Source organism: Taudactylus pleione, unplaced genomic scaffold (genome assembly GCF_031769625.1).
Source record: "Taudactylus pleione unplaced genomic scaffold, aTauple2 ptg000086l, whole genome shotgun sequence".
Taxonomy (NCBI): domain Eukaryota; kingdom Metazoa; phylum Chordata; class Amphibia; order Anura; family Myobatrachidae; genus Taudactylus; species Taudactylus pleione.
In genome coordinates, this window is record NW_028284488.1 from 7,872,767 (window position 1) to 7,889,350 (window position 16,584).

At 41.2% G+C, this 16,584-nt stretch overlaps 1 protein-coding gene across 2 annotated transcripts in view; it reads right to left on the reverse strand.

Annotated features, from left to right (window-relative positions):
- EXOC4 (exocyst complex component 4) overlaps window positions 1-16,584 on the reverse strand; it is a 453,886-nt gene that overhangs the window by 416,886 nt on the left and 20,416 nt on the right. For both annotated transcript variants that reach the window (XM_088468694.1, XM_088468695.1), the window contains exon 3: window positions 14,774-14,968. In XM_088468694.1, coding sequence (XP_088324820.1) covers window positions 14,774-14,968 — 195 coding nt within the window. The remainder of the gene's footprint in view (window positions 1-14,773; window positions 14,969-16,584) is intronic.

Below are 16,584 nucleotides of genomic sequence, written 5' to 3' on the forward strand. Positions count from 1 at the left end.
CTTTTACTTGAATAATGCTTTGTGCTTTGGAAACACAGGTTCAAGGTCTAAAGTCTTTATTTAATGTATGACTGCGTACGCAAATAGCGTCAACCTTAGAGGTTTATAGGCAGGATACTAGAAGGTATAGGCAGGATATTAGAAGGTATAGGCAGGAGTGTATAGAGGTTCAAAGTCAGTAACGTTACCCTACAGGTGGCACAGGTGTATTCATTACTCTCTGCCAAATTTGGTGGAACTAATTATTTTACATGTGAATCTGTGAGGAGACCTGGAAAACATGCACTGTTTGGAGTCCTGAGGACCAAGTTTGAGAACCTGTGAAAAGGAGAACATTACATGTGACAGGTCTCGTTACCTTCCTTACTGAACCACACTCATACATTCTGTTTGGGATTGGCAATTGGTGAAAAACTGGGATTTCTCGCCGATGTTTTTCTTCCCCCTATCCTATTATTTCGGTTGAAAGAATAGGATATTTCTCCTGAAAACACATAGGATCTGCATTTTTGCCATTTATATGGTGTAAAAACTGCATTTATCGTACATTATTTTTTGGGACACATCGGGTCCCGAACAAATATCCACGATAAGTGCTGGCGTCGAGTGGCACTTATGGGCTAATTGGATAGCCCCGCCAGGATCAATTAGCAGCGCTACTTCAGCACTGCTAATTGGATACTCCCCTTAATGGCCTAAATTAATATAAATTCCAGTATCTTTATATAACATGACTTAAACTTACATTATCCTTTCAAACCTTCCTATTAATCTATTTCCGTTCTTGCCCACCATCACTACACACTCGCTTTTATCCTTGAAGGAGCACCTGGTTAGGTTTTTGGTAAAGAGCCTCTAAGTGATATTGCATAGAACATTAGTAGAAGGGCATCTTTGTGTTAATTAAACTGTCATATCACTGAACACCCAATGCAGGTTCATCACTATAGTACTGTAGCTTGAATAAATATGAGGTTTGTGTTTTTTTGTGCTTGTTTGTTTTGTTAAATATGGTAGTGACGATATTAAAATTGAACCTCTATACACACCTTCCTATACCTTCTAATATCCTGCCTATACCTTCTAATATCCTGCCTATACCTTCTAAGGATGACGCTAATCTGAGTACGCAGTCATATAGTAAATAAAGACTTAGACCTGGAATCTGTGGTTCCAAAGCACAAGTATTATTCAAGTAAAAGTACAGTCAGTTACACGTAATTGATCCAGACACAATTTAGGCGCAAAGGAATTATACAAACCCAAGTACAGTATACATACGCAGCGCTTCCGGTACCAGATGTTAGGCATCAGCAAGAAACCCCTCAGTCAGCATTCAGCAAGAAGACTAAAGACCCAGTGTTGGAGCACACATATTTATACCCCCCAGGAATAGGCAAAACAATAGAGACGTTTGTTGCTGATGCTATTTGTTCCCAAGGGGAATCCATCTGTTACGGAGCATTTAACAGGCTGGTTCAAATAGACTCACCCAGCCTCTAACAACTGAGGGTCTCTTCCTTCCCGCCCCCTGTAACATCCTAACAGTTAATACTTTTTGTTGCTTGAAGTCTCTACGGTCCATAACTCGAGAATGCATGATGCGATCTCCCCACCGATTACACCGGAATACTGTGGAAAGAGTATGCATCAATACGAAACCAAACACGGCTTGTTTAGCATGTATAAAACCTTAGTTACCAAATATCTTTATTTCACAGCGTTCATATTAACTGAACAAACTTAAATCTTATACCTTAACGCTAATGGAACCTTGTAAGTGAATATGTAATGTGTGAGTGTACGGGGTTTGATATGAAACGCTAGTTAACTGGGGACAGATGCGTGCGCATTTAGCTACTAAACGGTGTTTTCATACAGGATCTTAAGCATAATGTGTGTATGTGAAATGGTGAAAGGTGCAATCGCATGATGCTAATAATTGTGCATTCGCTACTGGGTGTCATGTTAGCAGCTCAATTGTGCGTAATGTGCGGTGTTTATGCATGAGATTCCATCTATGATGGACTTATCATATATATATATATATATATACACACACACACACACACACACATGTACATACATACACACACACACATATCATTCCTCACTCACAGTTTCAGACTGCAATGCAAATGTGTTACCTCCAGCTGTGAAGCTAGGGCCATTCTGTCTGGGTATGAAACTAAAACCGGTTTAAAATTCAGACACATTCAATTGTGTAGATCAATGCCTGGATTATATTACAATTGCCACAACTATACTTGTCTGCATTCAGGGATTCCCAATTTGTATGTAAAACACTCACAGTTTCTGGTGCATTGTCTATTCTATTTACTTTTTCGCATGAGGCTGTTCTTCTAGTTGCCCTTGGTAGATTATCAAAAACATTGCCATCTGTTCTTAGCTCGTGAGTTGTAACTTAAAGTGACGCTGGTCGCAAAATGGCGTCTTGCAGATTCTTGTTTCTAAAATGGAGTCTAGCTGCCATTCGCAAGATGGCGTCGTGCATGCTTCAATTTTAAACTGATCTTGTCTCAGCCAATTATCCAGCTTTGACAGTAGACTAGATGAAGAGATGCCACAAAGTCTTGAGCACGGCATAATTATTAAACTATTATTTTTTATTCTGGTCAACATGAAAATAGTTTAAAGCAAAGGCTAATAATGTGTATTATTTTTTTGGCATTGTTGTAAAGCAATCAAGACAAAGTGAGTGGAAAAGGAACATTTGGCATAAACTTTTAAACAAATGTTATAGTCAGTGCTTTTATTAGATATGCTCAGTGCTCACTTACTCATACTGGTATTCCTTAACAATTTTAGGGTTGCTGGAAGTTTACAAAAAGTTTACTTTGTTTTTCTTCTGAAGCATTTATTAGAGTTAAACGTGGTATTTCAAATTCACTAAATTTTAAAACAATTACATTTAGAGGGTGCTTAATTAAAATGAAATTATTTTTCTAACAGTCTCTTCCCTGGCTAAAAGCAAGGCAACATATTTTAATGGGCCCTCTCACCAAACAATAGTACACCAATCATCTAACTAAAGTTGTACAAACATAAAACGAAAATCCCCAGCTATAAATAAATATAAACCTCCATAACATAATTCTGACTGCCATATTTTACTTCAATTACATTAACACTTTATTTATATTCATGAATACATTACCAAACAAAACAAACAAGCCTAATCAGAAACACTTCTGACACCCAAAGGAAAGAGCCATAGTGCAGTCATTATAAAAAAAAAAAAAAATGTTTTCAAACAGCATTTCTGCCAGCGAGGGCCGCTAACACAAAGATGGAGCCTCCCATCCAAGAACAACAAATGTTTTTAACATGTATCTAACCTTTAAGGTCTTAAGCCGGGTACCATACTAATAGATATATCAGCTGTGCCATTGACCGGCCGATATATTTATAGTACATTGGTGGATGTGTACACCAGATATGACATATCTGATCAGTCCTGCAGCACAGCAGAGGCAGATATATTAGTCATTTGTTGGTGTGTACAGGTGACCTGCTAATCGCCCATACACATGCTACAGAGACCCACCGATGAGTGATGGCTCAAATGGACGGAAAAACTTAAAATGCCCATCCAGTTGCTACGTCAAGCTCGGCACATTGTGCAGACCTATCGGAGGATTGGCTAGTGCATCCACACTTACCAATTGTCTGCCCAATGTGCTGGGCTTGACGTCGCAACTGGGTGGGCATTTAAATTTGCCCGCTCAGTTGAGCTGTCATTCACCGCCGGGTCCCTGCAGCATGTGTACAGGCAATTGGCAGGTCGCCCATACAAACCAGCAGATGCACTGATATATCGGCCATCTGCTGTGCTGCACAGCCGATGTTATAAGTCTGAACAATGACGTTCACAGACATATCGGGGCACGCATCCACTTACGCGCTCGCGATATATATTAGCCATTCCATTGAACGGCTGATATATCTCTCAGTGGAGATGTGGTCAATCAACCGACGGCCGGGGTGCAGACTGACGAAATCCCGGCGCCGGAATCCCGATCAGCGCGGGAAGAACGGTGTTGGAATCCCAACATGGCTGGAGATGACGATGCCAGAACCTGACAGCAGGCATCCCGATCGTAAGTACAGAGGGCAGGGTCACGGTTAGCTTAGGGGGGGGTCTTAGGTTCCAGACAGGGGGGTTAGGGTAAGGCACCCCCAGGGGGAAGTTAGGGTTAGGCACTAAGGGGGGAGGGTTAGGGAGCGGGGTAGGGAGGGTTAGGGGGTAAATAGGACAGGGGAACACTACTTACAGTTCATCTGTCGGGAGTGTAGCCATCAGGATGCCGCTGTCAGTGTATTGACAGCCAGCATGCTACACGTCGGTATATCATACCCAACCCCGCCCAGTGTGTACCTAGCTTCAGAATAGATAGTTCTTTTGATAGCAATGATGGTTGGTGTATAAGTAACTTTATTTCTGCACCATTAGCAGATATATATCTTTCAGGTGTGTATCCAGCTTCAGACTTTGGCTCACTATGTATATAGTAAATGCAGTGAAAGGAACTGTGACCCATCTCATCAGTAACCGTATTTTTATTCTACATTACTGAACAGCAAATAGTCTGAGTTCGCCAGCTACAACTCCTCGTCTCACACAGCAGTACAACAGTGACGGTGCCCCTGCTAAGGTTTCTCGAAAAGTGGACCACCTCTAAAGGACATAAAACGCAATACTAGTTTTTGCTAATTTGGGTACTCCTGTAAATCATAGCTCGAAGCACAAATACTTTGTTTATATAAATGGATTCAAAATCCTTCTATAAGAAAGATCTAGGGCAGGGATGGGGAACCTCAGGCTCGGGTGGCCATATGAGGCCTGTGGAATAATTTCTTCTGTCCCTCTGAGCTTTTTTCTGCTAGCCTCATCTGTTAGCAGGGTGCCTAGAATGGCCTAGAATGGTACCCTGCAGCCAGAATCTATGCAGCAGTGCCGCCTGGAGCATCCTTAGGACGCTTCAGATGGTCACACCGCTGCCCTTACAGGTCCCCGGAGCGTCCTCAGGATGCTTCGGGCATTGCTGTAATCACCTGCAATTGTGGCCCCTTCCTGTGCTACGTCACACGGAGGGGGCGTGGCCCGCACCGGGCTCGCAAATAATGTTATATATATCAAAATGGCCCTCGGCAGAAAAAAAAAAGGTTCCCCACCTCTGATCTAGGGCTTTATTTACAAAACATTAGGGACCTTTCTTTATGAAGCAGTGGCTTGCAGGTGAAAACTTAAAACGGCACCCACACTCAGTGTAAAGCCCGGGGTGCTTTACACCGACAGCAGGTGCAGTTTTAAACTTTCACCTACAACCTGCCGGGAAGCAGCTACTTACAAAAGCCAATGCTTCATAAATAAACGTCCTTAATCTTTAGTGATTTTCGAAGCCTAAACAGACAAAGCCATTTTGTCTAAACAAAGCTGATCTGGATTATAATTATAATGCTATTTTTCAAAAATTACCAGTACATCAATGTGTGCATCATGAACACATCAATAATTCATGATCTTGTTTTATAATCACAAACAGTGGTTTACAAGCACCAACAAGAGCAGAGCAAAATAACTGTTAAAAGTAAATCAAACAAACCTAATTTTCAGTACATGCAAAGTTACAACTGATTATAGCATAAATCATGAAAGGCAAACTTGTGATCACCTTACGCTCTACTAAATGACATGAAATAGCATTGTAGTGCAATCAGCAGGGCTCAAATTAAAAGTGAGCAATAACTAAATCTTCTATTTCACCACTTCAGCATAAAACTGTATTAACCTTCCACAATTACTTCCAACCCATCTGGTGGTGAAAGGGTCATTACAAGAAGGATACCAAGAACTACCACTATTTCAGAGGAAGCCAACTACTTATTTTTAATTAATCTCTTCGCTTAGATGAAAAGTCCTTTATTAGATGAGATAACAGTTGGGTGATCATGCTCTGGGGAAATACTGTGCGTGCTCCTGAATTAAGTAAAAGGGGTGAGTAGGCAGGGGGTCAAGAGTGTATGAATACAAATGAAGGCAACCTATGCACAGATAACGATAATGGGCTGCGGTAATGATAATGGAAACTGAAAGATGAACAGTAACATATAAGGTGGGGGTCTGCAATTATACATGTAGTACCAAGGGCATTTGTGAATAGTGTTAAATGGTGACATGTATATGATCAGAAGAGTGAAATGAGCAAACTTTGGCTCTATGAAAGCTTATGGCTATTCATGTATATCTGCTTACTTAGAACTTATATCTTATGTTATATGATGTGCTTATATCATATCTTATTAAGCATAGCATATAAGGGGCAATTAAATTGTTTGAGAGAATTAGCTCCTGTCTAAAGTGGCTGGGAGCTAATATTTGGGCGACCAGCCCCGCACTGGTCGTGACGGCCCCATTCTAGCACTCTAATGCACAGGATTATCCGTGCGCTGCAGTTAGTCCAGCCCAGCACTCGTGACCAACCTATTATTTATGCCTTAGGAGAGTGCGAGCAGAAATCTGCAATCAGTGCAGCCTTTGGGCTAGTCGTCCAAACAACTGAATTAACTCCCAGCCACTTTAGACAGGTTCATTCCTCCAACAACTGAATCACCCCCTTAAGGTGTGTACACACTGGGCGATAAAGTGGACGACTGAACGATAAACGATATCGTTCACTATATCGTCCATTTTTTACACCAAAACGATGAACGATAACAACTATGCACTTTCCCGCAGGTTGTTCGTCATTGTCGTTCATCGGGTAAACATGCAGGCCAACCAGACGATATTGTCAGGTTGCTGCATGTTGGGGAATGGGGGAGGGAGCCCGGCGCTGAACAATATTGTTAATTATATCGTTCAGCGGGTGTGCTCAATGTCATTTACGACATTGAGCACACCCTTCCGGGGACACACTAGACGATATCGCTCAGGGAGCTTATCGTCTAGTGTGTATACTCCTGTAGTCAGACACAAACAGAAGTATTAGAAAAGCTGATACCTGAAAACCATTTACGGTAACTGCCTAAGAGTTTTCTACCCCTGAGCTGAGGTCATTATTCGACGTCAGTGTTTGTCAAATACCAACTTGTGATTATAATGCAGTGCCCACACAAATGATACCGTGTTACTGTCAGCAGACTTTGAATTTTCAGACAATACCACTAGCCGTTTTGCTCATTCTAACACATCAAATACAATTTAACCAAAGTGGACAAAAAAAAGTGTTTAATTGGAATGTCAATAATGTGAACCAAGAGGAAACATTGCCCGGTGATCCCCAAACCCTCTTTCTAAAATGAATGCCCCTTAATTATTGGTAGCCAGGTTGGGGGCAGATCTTCCCCATGCCTGGACTAAATTATTTCTCTGTAGTGTATGAGATTAGTGTCTGGTGATTATTGTAATCACCAGGAATCAGTTTCATTTCTTTTTCCAAAACGAGGGTACCCCTATATTTCTGTGTAATAAGGAGAGAGAAACAAACAGACTTAAAGTCCCTCGCCACGCCATTTTCATGCGTGCACCGGCGGCACTTCAGAATTCAGCGCCGGTGGCTGCAGAGAGCTCCCATCAGTCGTATGGATCTGGGGAGGTGAGGCAATGTCTTTTTGGGAGGCACTGTACCCGCCACTACAGAGGATGAGTGGGGTTAGCACTCCATATTGTGGGTGCATATGCGAGGATGAGCCCCATTAATCCTTCACAGCAAACAGGTTAAAACCACATTGGAGCCTCTTTGGAATAAACAAACTTACATGCATTAAATATGCAGTGCAAAAGTACTGCGTTTTATCAATGTTTTTTCTCATCACTTGTATTACTAAAATAGTACATGCTAGATATTAACTGTGATCTATACCATGCTAAACGCGCAGTCTACCCAGACAGTAGTAAAATACATGGCATATTCATGTTGGATTTTAGTACTATGGTGTGTATTTACATTTCTATGTTTGTGGGGTGAAAAAAAAAAACCAGCACAGCACCTGGCTTGTAGGATATCACTAGAGAGGGGTAAAAGTGGACCATACATCCTAATTTAAACACAATAAGAGTTTATACCATGCTGTGACTTGTAGTATCATACAGGAAAAAGATGATGCTTGTGCACACTCTAAGTCTAAGCACTAAGAGCAATGATAGTCAAAACAGATATCATAAACTCTGAAAATAATACAGATTATAAAGTGAGGTTCTTGGCGCATATTTTTCGCCAGACGTGTCTGCCCAATCACCAAGTCAAGTTGAACCCCATCAGATGGGTCATAAACTTTACTAAACACATTATGTCCATTTATCAAGGACATACCATAACAATGCCCCCTAATATGAAACCAGAAATGCTTAGTGCTTAAAATGTGCACCATTATTATTCTTCTTCCTTGTAGTATTTCACTGACAGTTACACCCCAAGGAGGAAATGCAATTACATGTGATTTGGGAGTGATGTATGCAATATATCATTGGATTAGGACTGCATGTCAATTCAGGCATGGTGACTCTACGTCGCCCGTACATCATAAATGTTACCTTACAGCCCCATAGGGCACAATGCTAGACTACTGTACGTACAGGTGATATGCTCACTGTAAATTACCTGTACATCCCGTAACAGCATGCGATTTACCCTTTTACACTGACTTAAAAAGCCCGGGTTGATGCACATGAACGTGCATCAACCCGGGATTTTTGCCGGTGTAAACGGATCAACCCAGGTCCAGTGACCCCGGGATCCGACCCGGCGGGATTGCAGGGTTGAGCACGAGTCATTCCAGTGTCACCCTGCAGTGTAAACGGCCTGACCCAGGTCACCATGACCCGGGTTGCGCCGCATGCCGCCAGATTGTCCAGCTTCAGTGACGCTTAGAGATGACATCTCCAAGCGTCCCCTGCCGGGCCGACCAGAAGGTAGCAAGGCACGCCACCTGCCCTCCGGACCACCACGGAGTAAGGTAAGGGGGTCACGGAGGGGGAGGGAGGGTAAGAAGCGCTGCTTACCTGCACCGGAGAGTGAACGGTGCCAACTCGAGCATAGCCGGGGACAGCGCCGCAGTGTAAAAGTGGATCTGTCACGGGTCTGATCCAGGTTGGATACGTGTTCCAAATCCCTGGTCAGACCCGGGACTTTGCTGTAAAAGGGGTATAATTGAATCAACCCAAAAAATACACAAGAGAAGAAAAATACCACTGGCCTAAATTCATAATCATAATAATCATATGGTCAGAAATGAAAATATAATTCTGTCAGGCAAATTAATGTGTTGGCCTGTATGTAGGGTAAAATTAAGAGTAACAGTGTCTTTACCCTGACCATCCTGGTATTTCATCTGAGTGAAGGTGTAATAAATATCAACTGGTACTACTTTGAAACAGGCTATTGATGCTACATATATGAATTAATACTATTTAACTATTTGCCTTATTCAAATTTGAATAAGGAGGCATCTATACTTCCTACCTGTCCAATTTTTTGACTCTTACTTCCCAGCAGGGACTACTAACCTTATTATAAATATTAGAGATGTCTGAAACATTGAATGAACCCAGATTTGTGCTAATGAAGCCATTTGTAATAATAGATATTGTTTGGACTTCTCTCCTAATTGATTAGAAGAAGAGGTACACACACCTCCTACCTCTCCTTTCATTTGATTTGAAAGTTTATTTCTTTATTCCAGCAGGGATTAATAACTATGTAAGAGTTTATGATCTATTTTGGTTAGGTATTTATGTGTTATGTCTTTGTCATGTGTACATTATGCTCTTTATATTATAATAATTTACATTAAAAGTTATGTTTTAAAAAAATCCATATTTCAAGAGTGCTCACAAAATAGAGTTACTTTTTTTCTATATTGTATTCTACTCTAGTGATGACTGGTGCATCCCTATACTAACTGATTACTATAATATTAACATTACCAGAAGGAAATAGCAGCCTCTTCATAATAAAAAAATCAGAAACAAAACAATTGCCAGTGCATCGATCTCCCCATCCCCATAGTCGATATACTGTATGTGAGGTCCTCGGCCAACAGGACACATTCAGCTCCTGCAATTCTATCATTCAGTCCAACAGGCAGTGCTAGCTACAATGTAGCTACTGTTTTGTAAACATACAAAGAGACCAATCCTATTTAATGAATTATAGTTGCTATTACAGTACATTATGGGGAGATGTACGAAGATGTTGATAAGTGTTAATTGTGCTTTTTGACACTTACATCTAACATCCATATGTATGAAAGTAGATAATGTAAAGAAAATCCCTTTTCTCTACGGTATGTGCAAACATCTACAGATTTAGCTGGTGGCAGAAACTATATAAAAGCTACTAATAAATGATAAGCGCACTCAGCGTTATTGCTCCCGGCTTCAACTCGATAAGAGGTGAAGCAGAAAGAGCTATAGCGACACAATAAGTGCAGCTATAATACATCTCCCCCTATGGCCATATGTGAAAAACACTATAAAGGGATCTATAGATCATATTGATGTTTCTGATGCTATTAAACATAAAAGTGCTGTTAAACAATACATTCTTTTAAGTTAGAGGTCGTTTAATGACCAGGATATCAATTAGGTTATAATGAAGCTAATGAAATATTAGCTTTGGATGGTTTATAGCAAGTGAAGTTCGTAAAAAGCAAGAACTTGATTGGCTGCTACGGAGCATAGAATGTCTGTACTATGTTATTCTACCAACAACCTTACGCTAATGCACAGACAGAACAGCAAGGAACTAAATGCAGCATTTTATGCAAATAACTCTTAATTACTGTTAATGAGAAACAAAGTCTCAACACTGCCTAGGGCTCTACTGAAATGTAAATAAGATTATAGTGAATGTGGATAAGAAATTACCTAACATCTTTGAAATCACTCATCGACTTCCCTACTCTTTTGTGGATCCTCATACAATGAAACTGGAACATGTCAACTGCTGCAATCACTAAACATTTGCTTTGTTATATTTCTACTGCCCGAAATAGTCAGCACATAAAACTAAAAGTCTGCTATAATTCCACTGAACTACAGCAGACGGTGGGTAAAACAGGCTCCATAAAGCTGTCAAAATACTACTTCATGTTTACCCCGTCCTACTGGGAAAAAGCTGCCATTCTTCTTTTAATAATTCTTCCCGGCATTAATCAGTCATTGTACATTAGAAGCAGCAGCTGGAGTGTTCCGAGTGATAATGAAACCTGCAACAAGCCATCTTCAGCCGTCTCTCCCAGACAATAAGGGAATTAAAATTTCAATTTAAATGCAGAGGTCTGAAACACGCTTCAGTGGCAAAATTACTTCAATTAATGTGAACGGAATATAAAGAGATCACTGCACCAAAGGTGATGCAGCAAACTTAAGAGTTGTGTCAATTAATGAACCCGCAGCTACACAAAGTGTGCCAGCTGCTAGAGGTGTATATCTCAGGTTTTTAGTTCTGCTACACAAACTGACCATTAACTCGTACACTCAACCATGTATTAACAACATCTAGTGCAGCATCAACTCCAATGCTGCCGGAAAATGTTACAATACAATGGAGCTAACAAGCACAGCAGTATTTGCGGATAATACTATACAGCAGGTAACATGGCCCCCAAAATGATCATATGTAACATATGGCTGTCTACTCTCCAGTTCTCACTCAGCTTCTCAGGTGTCGTGGTTCCTTCTGAAATCACTGCTCATGTTACTGCAACCGCAAGTACAACATTACAAATAATGAGAACAAATTTAGCAGTAGAGCAATAAACAAAGAAGCAGATAGAAATAACTTTAGAACTGTAATAAAGCTCAGGCTCCAGAGGTAAAAATATGTTAAGCATGGCACTACACTACTTAATTGTAATACTTGACATTCATTCATGTTTATACAACTCATTTACGGGGTATAGAAGGCCATAGTAATAGGTGTGTGTATGTGAGTTTCAGGTACCAGAATGGGGTTGTGGACGCAGGGGAGAGAGGCAACACATACCAAGTATTTGCTCTAAGTGGGAACATCTACAAGGACATGCATATATAGCACACAAACACACTGACGGCTCATTCACAAGAAACTTTATAATGAAATGCAATTCCTTTATCGGATTTATAGAAATCATGAGGGAGCAATTAAAGGACATCCAGTAAGTGCCCGTTCAATTGTGATCACAATCAAAAGTAATAACATTACACTCAAAGTACAGAATTACTAGGCAAAGAATCATCCACATTCAGCTGCAAGTAAAGGCAGGTAGATCAACAAAAGCCACAAAACAAAATCTATATGGTTGGTGCACATATGATCAGTCTAAACACATAAGCACACTAGATTCACGAAAAATGGCCTATAACAAGAAATACAGGTAGGTATGACAGGCCGGGATTTGTTGCAAATTCTCTAAAATCAGTGACTCCCAATTCAAGTCGTCAAGTTGTTTTGTGCATTTCTGTCATCATGCACAGGTGAGTTCAGTAAGTATCCCACCTGCTTCCACATACAGAAATCCCTAGCTATTGGCCCCCATAAACTAGCGAGGGATAGTCGTGTTCCTGCGAATTAAATAGGTCGGGTAGCAGGACCGGTGAAATCACACTTAAAATATCAAAAATAGCGATTTGCAAAAACTGTGAAATTTAACATGTATAATCTCACCAATCCTCTGATGGATTGCGGAGCATCAATGGCCGCCGATCCCATCGCAGGATCCAGCAATCCATCAGACAGTGTGGGGGCCTTATGACCTATGGGGGGCACTTGAGGACTAGAGTTGGTGCAGCACCAGTGATTATCAATTTTCTATTTACACCCCCAAAACCTGCAAAACACAATATTTGTAAGGAATATAATTGTTATTAGATAAAATCAGACTGCTACAAAAAAGATTTTAACCCATTTGCTGCTAAAGATGAGTGGGAGAAATGGGGGAGAAAACGTCTCTTTTAATTATTATTTTTAATACTGTAATACACGTCCTTTATTGCTATTCACTGAGCACTGAGACTGAGAGGTCATTATTGTTGCCAAGAAGATATTATGCTTGCATACGTAAATGAGAATATGTAGACAAAGCCTATGCTGCTCACAAACACCCATATTAATATTTATCAGTTAAAGCGAAAACAATAAATTGACTTGAAAAGACTGGACAACAAACATTTCCTTATAAAAATCCAGTTCGTGGAATACAGGACATTTAAAAAAAAAAAAAAAACTCAGACTCATCAACACAGCCCCCAAGCCCCTGGATCTAGAAACATGTAAATCGGGGAGTATATTGCTTCCATGACCTAAGCACCCACTAAGCAGGGATTTTTCGAAATTCGACTCCTGCAGGCCTGATCAGGGGTAAAATGTTTCCTCTCGACCGAAGAGACTGACTGTAAGCTCATTATCTGGGACGAGAGTACCATGGAGCATAAGGGGAATTTGAGGCACTGAGCAGAACCCTCAGACATCAGGGGTCATGATGGAGTGATGGGGGGTGTCACCATGCTGCTAGCTGGAGACTTCCAGCAGACTCCACCAGTAGTACCAAGGGAAACACGAGCTAATGAAGTTAAGGCATCGTATCTGTGGCCCCTCATCTGAAAACTCTCTTTCAGGAACAACATGATGGCTCTCTTGAGGGGCGATGTCTCCAGTGGGCAATTCTCCGAACTTCTACTCAAAATAGGGGATGGAGAGTAACCAGTGTCCAAGGGAAAAGTGACCATCCCTGCAGGTCATCTACTGTAGTGAAGACTGTAGCAGACCTCACAGCCAGGATATAGCCGATAACCAAAAAAAGTCCATGGACTGGCTTTGCGGGGCTGCCATTCTGACCACCAAGAACGATACAGCTAGAGTCATTAATGACACTCTACTTCAGTCGTTCGAAGGGGCAGAAATGAAGTACAGGTCTGTGGACTCAATAGTGTAAATGGATAATGCAGTCCACTACCCCTTGGAGTTCCTCAACACCCTCAACCCTCCTGGCCTCCCAAGCTCACAAGCTACTCCTCAAAGTGGGGGTTCCAGTGATGTTGCTGCGAAACCTCAACCTGCCCAAACTCGGCAATGGCACCAGGCTGCAAGTAAAGGCCCTCCACAGGAACGTCATCAGGGCTACAGTGTTCATCGGCTGTGCTTGGGTGAGTGGGTGTTCATACCACTCATACCATCAGAGTACCCCTTCAAGTTCAAAAGGCTGCAGTTCTCCCTCAAAGTCTGCTTTACAATGACCATGAACAAGTCCCAGGGGTAGTCACTGAAGGTGGCAGGGATTGACTTGAGGGAGAACTGCTTCTCATATGGGCAGGTGAGCCCACCCAGCAGCCTGGTGATCCTAGCACCTGAGAAGAGAACCTCATGTGGTTTACAAAGAAATCCTTAAGTTGAGAAAAAAAAAAAAGGTATACATCTTATTACACCTTCAACTCATTCATATTATAAAAAAAGTTGAAAAAAAACCCTTAATTTAGTTAAATGGCTACTTCCACGCTCCTTTACCCCAGTGTCATAAAATTAAGCATATAAATAAAAATGGGATGGACAAAATGGACATAGTAAATATCTAAGGTCTACCCGGGTGAAACCAGGCACGTCAGCCAGGAAGAACTGTTCAATATTCCTGTCATCATTCTTCCCAAAATAAATGTTAGGCAACAAAAAGATCTATTCAAACACCTTTCATTTAACATTGTACCTAAATAATACATATTCAAAATAGCAACATGGTATAAAAAATATCAGTTGCTCAGGGATTACAAATTTACCAGCATGTCTGTGGCATTAAGGTAGTGCTTGCTGGCCATGCATTGTTCTAGTTTCTGTGGCACTTGCTTGATGTTCTCAATTTCATCCAAAAGGTTTAGGACATGCTTGTGCTCAATCCCCTCAATCCACAGCTTCCTCAGCTCGTCACGCTTGCAGTGAAGAAGCATCTTACAGGACAGAAGGTTCTCTTTTACCTGCAAAAGAAAAAAAAAATTATAATTTTCTGAGCAGTAATTAAACGTCTACTCATCTTGCAGCTTTAATGAGCTTAGAGCAAGGATATGATTAGTATTCCCAATAACGGTGCTATTAAAATATAACTTCTGCTTGTTTGAGTGTCCCGTTATTTGAATATTAATCTTATCCTTGCTTTATGGTAATATATTGCAAGGTACACTACCCACAAAGAGCATATTGGCAACTAGTCTGACCAAATTATTGGTAAAGGTGCATACACACGTAACGATTTTTTGAACGATTTAACTAAAACTACGTCGTTATCGTTCAATAGTTGAAAAAATTGTTCAGGTTCTGAGCTATAACGATGAACTATTATCGTTCATGCACGTTCCCGTTTGTAGTTCATTCTGACTGACCAACTGAACGATTTTCATTAAGGGAAGTTACAAAATCGTTTGCAGTTCAAAAAATTGTTCATTACACTTTAAAAAATCTGACAGAAAATCGTTCAGAAAATCGTTGTGTGTGTATGCAGCTTATGTGATATGTATTGAATAATAATTGGTTACATCACTCCTGTGACCATTCTTTTGACGTTAACTAAAATTAGCTGTAAAAGTAGGATGTACAGTATAAAATGTCTGCTTTTTTCATTTAGAGCAGCCTTTATGGTCCCATCTCTGATAGGTTTCAATAATAATAATATTGATAAATAAATCGATAGTTTAACCTGAACAGTAAATAACGAGAGTCAAATAATAACAGACTTACAAACATTTAGTCAGATTAGAGCTTTTTTTTTTCTTTTTTTTCCACTTAACTGTAAAGCTGGGTACACACTAAACGATGTGTACCCTGCGCGATGGCCTCTGCAACAGGACCCGGCGGGGGTGTCGGCATCAGCAAGTGCATACACACTTGCCGATGCGGCAGCGACTGAACAACGGCGGGTGCCATGATGCATTTAGCAGCATGGCACCCGCTAATAATATCCTCGATGGACCTGCATGCACGCCGATGTCACTGACAACCCGCAGGAGCACTCATCGTCAGTGACATATTGCATACGCACTGGACGATATGAACGATTTCTCATTCCGATGCATCGGAATCAGCCAAATCATTCATAAAAAATTGTCAGATGTTTACCCAGCATTAGATAATATCCTGTGAACGTAGTAAGTAAACTTTACTTTATTAAGGCCCCCATACACGGGGCGATAAAGCAGGCAAACCGACTGATTGGTGCGATTTGCCGGCTATATCGCACTGTGTATGGCCCGGATATCGGGCCGAGCGCCCTCCCACGGGGTCGTACATCGCACCCCCTGATCTGTCTACAGGACCATGAGATCAGAGGATGCGATGTGCGATCCCATGGATTGCTATGTGGGTGAGACAGGGGGAAGCCGGCATATTGGGCGGTCGGCCACCCGATCACACCGTGTATGCAGACCGTCCGATATGTCAGACAACTGATCCCATTTTGCCTCGCACAGTGCAATCGCACCGGCCTTTACATCCACCAAAAGGAGGCAGGGGACTTCGGGAACACAACTTCTTTTATGTCAGCTTAACTACTTCCACTCCTTGACACATATAAAGGTAAACCATAACAAGCCCAACCTCA